Source organism: Cephus cinctus, unplaced genomic scaffold (assembly GCF_000341935.2).
Source record: "Cephus cinctus unplaced genomic scaffold, Ccin1 Ccin1_scaffold0306, whole genome shotgun sequence".
NCBI classification, from domain to species: domain Eukaryota; kingdom Metazoa; phylum Arthropoda; class Insecta; order Hymenoptera; family Cephidae; genus Cephus; species Cephus cinctus.
In genome coordinates, this window is record NW_014333009.1 from 85,013 (window position 1) to 91,695 (window position 6,683).

General features: G+C 44.9%; 1 protein-coding gene and 2 long non-coding RNA genes across 5 annotated transcripts in view; 2 read left to right on the forward strand and 1 right to left on the reverse strand.

Annotated features, from left to right (window-relative positions):
- The window catches only part of LOC107266247, a 10,685-nt gene extending 7,606 nt beyond the window's left edge, over positions 1-3,079 (forward strand). For both annotated transcript variants that reach the window (XR_003059291.1, XR_001537375.2), the window contains 2 exons: positions 1,662-1,930; positions 2,944-3,079. This is a non-coding gene — a long non-coding RNA (uncharacterized LOC107266247). The remainder of the gene's footprint in view (positions 1-1,661; positions 1,931-2,943) is intronic.
- Positions 3,080-4,042: 963 nt separating this feature from the next.
- Positions 4,043-6,683, reverse strand: part of LOC107266246 — a 52,568-nt gene continuing 49,927 nt past the window's right edge. Inside the window, exons 4-5 of one of the 2 annotated variants that reach the window (XR_003059289.1) lie at positions 4,225-4,640; positions 4,043-4,156 (exon numbers count right to left, since the gene is read on the reverse strand). Coding sequence is in view for 1 of the 2 variants with exons in the window: in XM_025083494.1 (XP_024939262.1) it covers positions 4,790-5,419 (630 nt within the window). In the remaining variant the exon portion in view is untranslated. Of the gene's footprint in view, positions 4,157-4,224; positions 4,641-4,673; positions 5,420-6,683 lie in introns of those variants that run through there. The other variant, XM_025083494.1, reaches the window with a different exon arrangement.
- LOC112494139 lies at positions 5,428-6,664 on the forward strand. Its single transcript, XR_003059293.1, has 3 exons — positions 5,428-5,577; positions 5,710-6,034; positions 6,105-6,664. It is a non-coding gene; the product is annotated as an uncharacterized LOC112494139 (long non-coding RNA).

Consider the following 6,683-nt stretch of genomic DNA (forward strand, 5'->3'; position numbering starts at 1 on the left):
CCAACAATTCTCTCTCTCTCTCTCTCTCTCATTCTCTTACACACCCACGGCTACTCTCTCACACAGGCTCTCAAGTAGTAGAGCCATGAGCCTGGCCCACCCCTGATAACTCACAACTTGCCCACCCTTACTGGCACTGGCCTCAACCCCCTGAAACGCCAACCCTCCCTCCCTCCCCATCTCTCCCGACGCCGCAAAGCTATCGGCCTCGTGCATCTGATGTTTGTTACTCGGCGGCACGCGCTCGCCGACTCTGGCAACTTTTGTAATTATATCGTCGAGAGCTTTTGCCCCCCTCCAGACTCCCTTGCCTACCTCCCCCTCGTCCGGGAAATGAATTGCACGCGCCTCCGACCACCCCGTGACTCTTTCTTCTCGTGGATGGATGCCCTCTGATACTTCCTTAGCCACTTGCTCATCCGGTTGCTTGGTCTGGAGGGTGACCTTCGCGAAGGTAATAGAACGGGGTTCACTAGGAAGTCTGCCATACAACCCGTCTTGGTAGAAAGGAGTCAACAGATCTATTTGTACGTTGTATATATATGTATGGTTTTAATATGGGATGACGTCACAGAGACTTGATCGGTATGGTTCGTGTATGTATGTAAAGGATTGACAGTGGGATACTAATATTTTTGGATAGCGGGTATTAGAGGTGGACAATGGTTACATCTCTTCCTGGTGTTTTCTGGCGGGTCTGTGGGAGGAGAAGAGGAGAAAGCTTGTGCGTGAGAAAGGGGAAGTCAGGTCGTTTAACATACAGATTGAAAAGAGGCGTCGGCCCAGGGTCTGCAATGCGTAGCGAAATCCAAGTGGGCGGCAGTACGAACGGAATCAGTATGCTAACGGCTGCTGGGTCCTGTATAGGCGCCTCTGACGCTCTCCCTTATCCCACGGAGGACAAAAAAGGGTGCATACGCTTAAGTCGACGATTAAGTATATCGCGCGTTCTGTTTAGCGTTCTTTGTCTAGGGGTTGGGCGCGAGAGAGAGAGAAGGTATGTGGGGAAGGAAAATGTAGATGGCGAAAGAAAAGAACAGTCAGAGACAGCGGCTATGGCGACAGCGACCATGGAGAAGATGGACGAATCCTAACCATGGTAACCAGGGGAGTGGACGCGTTTCCAATGCTGCGGCAAGGATTGTACGGGTTCGATTCTTATGCGATTTATCGTCGAGGGGTCGGAAGGGACGTTCGAGGACTCTTTGACTCACCGGTCCGGGAATAATGGATCGTCCTGAAATTCAATAAGCAGCGTGGATCGCTAGATCCGCCATTGCTGGTATTGGCGATATAGTCGATGGTACTGATGCTGGTTATATTATTGGTTCCGAGCCTTCCGGTTACTTCCTTTTCTAATTTTCTTAATTTTAGAAATCATTTTCGGTTTTTGGCACTCACGCTTATCGAGAGCTGTACTTATGGGGTGTCTTCTTTATTTTCACTTATGTAATCTGTACACGTGTGATATATGGTGGAGGGTGATGATTTTGATAAATCAAATTTTTCATTCTTCAATTTTGATTCTGCAATTTTTAATACATTTTTTATTCGAGTTTTCAGGCATTTCAGGTTTTCCAGTATTATTGAAAAATACATAAAAACTGATTTTACCATAATAAATGTCGGATACAATTAAAATTTCTTTTCTTATGTTCCAGGACAAATCCTGATTCATATCCAAGAGATCAGAATGCACGACTGGACACTCTTAAAGATTCAGACTTTTAAAGGATAGTTAAACAAGTGACTAGCCTTATATACCAACATTTTCATCTGAAATATCATTCGACTCATCGTCATACCTGAAGCAGCCAACTATAATGCTCCAGGATCTTTCTCAGCATTCCTCTGGTTCGTTCAACCCTTAAGGAGAGCAACTCCTACGGAAGAGGTTGAGAATTTCAAAGTAATGTGTACCAGGAACAAAGTACGTATACTCGGTGTTACCAAAGTACCAAATTTTTATCTCTTCTTCAGTTTTCTCATCCACTGCAGTCCTCATCTGTTCCTTCGGTTGATTGGTACAAAGCCGCTTAGTTCCTGAACAGACCGTATAGATACGTATTTGCAGCAGGTTACCAAGCTGCCATAGAATATCCTTCACGGTACCAAGGATATCGCAGTCCTGAAACTGAGAACTCATAAAGGACATGGTTGATCAAGTATTGTCCTATCGTACCATAGGAACCCGTCGTCGCTTGACGTCGTTCCTGGGGGCGGCGAAAGAGAGAGAGAGAGGGGGGGAGAGGGAGAGAGATAGTCCCCTTGCTTGCCAGCTAGCTACATAGGTAGGTAGGTAGACGCCGCCAGTGTGGCCTGTCAAGGGGATGCTGACGGGAGAGGCGGAAGGCGGTTGCCGCGGATGCCTCGACAGTGCGCGGCTCATTTAAGCTTCGAGCGAAACCCCGCTTCGCGTTTCGCGGGGACGACAGGCGTGCTAGAGAGCCACCGATTCGACTTTACCTACGTATATATCTATATTTATACACCACGATATCTGTGCACATACGTATCCTATACGTACGAGGTTATCCAACGGGTGGTCTAGTAAAACGTATATTTCAGAGATTTAGAAAATTTGTATTTTTTTGCCGATCCAGATACAAGAACGACACCGAATAATGCGGATAATTGAAATAATTGCAATTACGCGAGTGTCACTGATTTTTGAAAATAAAAAAATTATTTTTTTTCAAAAATGTTTTTCAATGCTACGGAGGATTCAGCGGTAGATTATAAAGATACGCGATAAATAGGATACATTACGTTATGTTACGTTATTTAGAAATCGAATATATTTAATAATTTTCGAATTTTATACATTACATTAAAGTACATTTTCAGTGTACTTATTGATTGCGATTAGAAATATTTTGCGAGTATTTTAAATTGTATAATTTATGAATGTCGATGTTTCATTAATCAAAAATATATTTTCAGTGACACCCGGTATGTTATCCGCCTATACCGTAGAAGCCAGCCACCGAGACAACGTCAAGTGCCGAGAGTGTGACATCGGCATCCTCTCACGTTGCGAGAGATGGATGAGATGTGGAGAGGGAAGGTGAGAGAAGGGAGAACATTGAGGAGGAACTAGGAGAGAGATATGTGGATCGTACGAGAGAGGAGAGGAGGAAAATAACGACGCGTGACAGAACGAGCAAGAGAGAGACAGCGATAGTAAAACCGGGGCATTTCAAGCGAAGGAGGCAGGATAACATATAAGTTTCCGTCGTGGGAGTAAAATTCGCGGTCGCTCACTGCTGGCGAGAATTTTGGCTACGATCAGAGAAAGACAGAAAGGGAAAATGAGAGAGAGAGGGAGACGGGAGAATAAGAAGAAGCAGATTAAAAAAAAAGAAACGGACAAGAACAAAAGAAGCTTAAGAAAATAAAGACGGGTTGGCTACCAGCAATGAGGTGGCCTTAGAATATTTATCTAGTGGAAAGAAATAATTAAGCTCGCCGGCCACCGATGGACTTTTATCAAAGCTTTTTCATTCTTCATCCGTCATTATATCTTTAGGCTTATTCGCATTGCAGCTTCTTTGTCTCCGGGTACAGTCCTGATACGATGAAGAAGGTAAAAAGGCCTGGTAAGAGCTACGAGTGCTTTAAAGAGTCGTGCCTCGCTCTTGAGAGCTCGTCTCATTGTGTGACTTCATGAGAGAGGCGGACTGACAGGGATAGGGAATAATAAAGAAGTATGCGCCAGAGAGAGAAAGAGAGACGAATGTTAAATAAAGGGATGAAAAGGAGGAAGAAACGGGTCGCCATCGTGAGGACGAGCCATAAAGAGCGAAAATACTTTTTATTAACCACTTAGTCTGGCATTTAATCGGTGGTCGCGCAGCTCCAAACTGTCTCGCGACAAACAATATTTGGACCAAAAGTCAGTGGACCGTGTACGTCTACCAAACGTACAAAACAATTGTGGACTGCAGATAGCTGAACGTCTGGGATACGTGATTTTCGGTTAAGTGGCTGAAGAGATACCGTACTTTCCATCTTGGTTGTTCAGGCTACTTGAAAGCTCCTGAACCATGGTCAATCACTGGTATCGCCTTTTTATTCAGCAAGAGCATCGTCGTCCCAATGGATTCTTCTCCTATCAACCCTGAACCACTGTCGTAACGAGCTTACGTGAAGTTTCCTGCGAGCAAAGTTAAAGTCTGTACCACGAGGTAAAACGTCGCTCTCGCTCGATCGAGTGGAAAATACCGTGACGCGTCTGGCAGTGGTTAACGTGAGAATATGATCAGCCTGTATAAAGTTACTTGCTAAAAAACATTCTTATGCCTTAAGGCAAATTGGAACGTGACGATTAAGTCCTTAAGAAATTATTGAAATTCTGCAATCACTTTCTTTCGTTCCGAGAGATTTAGGCAAGTGCCGTCGAATACCGTAAACGCATATACGTGTATACTTATTTGTGTTATCAAACAAATTTTTGATTGCACGAATCTCATAGCTCTGGCATATAAAGGCAGTTTTAATCGAATGGATTAAATCGATCGTCAAACGAATTATATGGCTTTTGGCTATACAGAGACTCGTCCTGCGCTCCGTGGTTAGGAACATCGATTGCCAGACGAGTCATTCATTAGCGTCTATGCATTCCCAATGTATTTGCCAGCCTGCGAATAAAAAAATTAAAATACCATAAAAGCGATAAAATCAAATTGAGATAAAATAAGAAAAAGTAGACTTGAAAAAAAGAATAGATATTATCAAGTTTAACGTGAGTATGAAACGATGTCTATATACTATATATATATCTGAGGCGTCACGACATGGATAAGCCATCCGGTCGATCATCATCGGCTACGCTCGAGCACATAACCCCAATGTCCGTCGCATTAAAGTAAAGGCGGCACGAGCCTGCCGTGACTTTAGCCACGGTTGATTGCGCGCTCGGCAAAGCCGGCTTTGTCGTGGCCGGTGGAGGTGGGAAGTCTGAGTCAGGTTGAGTTGACTGGAGGTGAACATGAAGCGGCGTGGCTCTAGCGATGGTTTGCGGTTTGCGTAGGGACCGAAGTATCTGACGAGTAACGAGGGCAAAATTCAGATAGTAACAATATGGGCTACGTTCACGTCCCGATGCGGGAGTATGAAGCCGATGAGGGACCGATATAATATATATAGATGGATGGATGGATGGATGGATGGATGGAATGGCGAGGACCACTGAGGGCTGGAATACATTGCGATGAACATGCAGGAGTATAGCCAACGTGATCCTATCCGACCTGCTGTCCACCCGTCCCATCATGCCGTGGACGCGCATCGCGGCACGGGCCTGTGTTTGCTCAATCAGTGTAATTAATGGCAGCCGGTGACTCATTGCGGTGCGACGCGCCGTGGCGCGGTGTTCGATTCCAGTTCTGGTTGCCACCAGGAGAGTCCGTAGTGTCCGCTAGAGAGTAGAAATGGCATGAGGAATGAGTAAGAGAGAGAGAGAGAGAGAGAGAGAGAGAGAAGCAATGGAGGAGCCAAGATCGATGGTCCCTCGGATGATTGGATCCTCGGTCAACCGCCTATCCACTATCGGCACGCACCTAACCTTACATATGCGTACGTATATAAATACCTATATAGTATAATACAAAATAAATATCTTAAATATTTTTCAGTCCATTTATAATAACTATTAATAATTATAATCTCTTTACTGAATATTCTACTTTAAATAAATCTCTTTGATAGGTTATACCGCAGTCTCCAAGATGGATTTTTCGCAGAGACATGGATTATGCGGTTTCGATATATTACCTAGCTGGTAATGATTTTTTTTCGACACTGGGTATGCAGCCACGAGCTATACGATCGCTTCGCCAAGAGGCACGCTCCGTGGTTGCCAACGGGCCAATTAATCCGAGCAAATCTTTGCAAAAAGAGCTGGTGCCTCTATCCTCGTACCTACGTTCAGCTAGTTATCGCTGCCTGCTGGTGTTGCTTCACGACTGCCGTTTGCTCCCTGCATCACCCTCTCCTTCGCGTTCCACTTTTCGCGGATAATTATAACGGCCAGGTTTGCCTGACGTTCCATAGCGAAACCTTCCGAGAAGGTTCACCTTCTTATAAATCGTTGAACATTTTAGGTCCGGGATGGTAACGTAGAAATTCAATGGTGCACAGACTTTAAAGGTGGCTTAGATAGGTAAGCAGGTAATGCTGAGGCAGAAGCTTAGGAATTCGAGCGAAATCAGATTGATCAGAGGTACCCTGCGATTTCTGAATCGAAACATCGTAGATCCGGTGAGTGATCCGAGGGGTCTTCTTTGTATGGAAATATCGTAAAAGGGAGACCCCCCATGAACTCTAGTGCTTTAGACTCTGAAGACTGAGACCTTAAAGGGGATATATTTAAGTTTTGAGCTTCCAGCCTGATCCTCTCATTTCTGACATTAAGGAATTTCCGTGTAGTCGTGTATTTAGACACTGTTACCAATACCGGTACTACTATTACCACCATCACCGCCATCACCACCACTTATACACTTGGTCGGACTTCTGGCTTTGCGTGAATTCCACCACGTTGATTTGAACAGCGCCGCCAGCAGCAACGAGACGCCGAATTCTCACGCTCCTGTTTACGCGTCCCCATTAATGAGAGAGGTGCGGGTCACGTGGACTTGGTTGAATTAAAATATTAATTAAAACGTTCGTGGGGGGGGGGG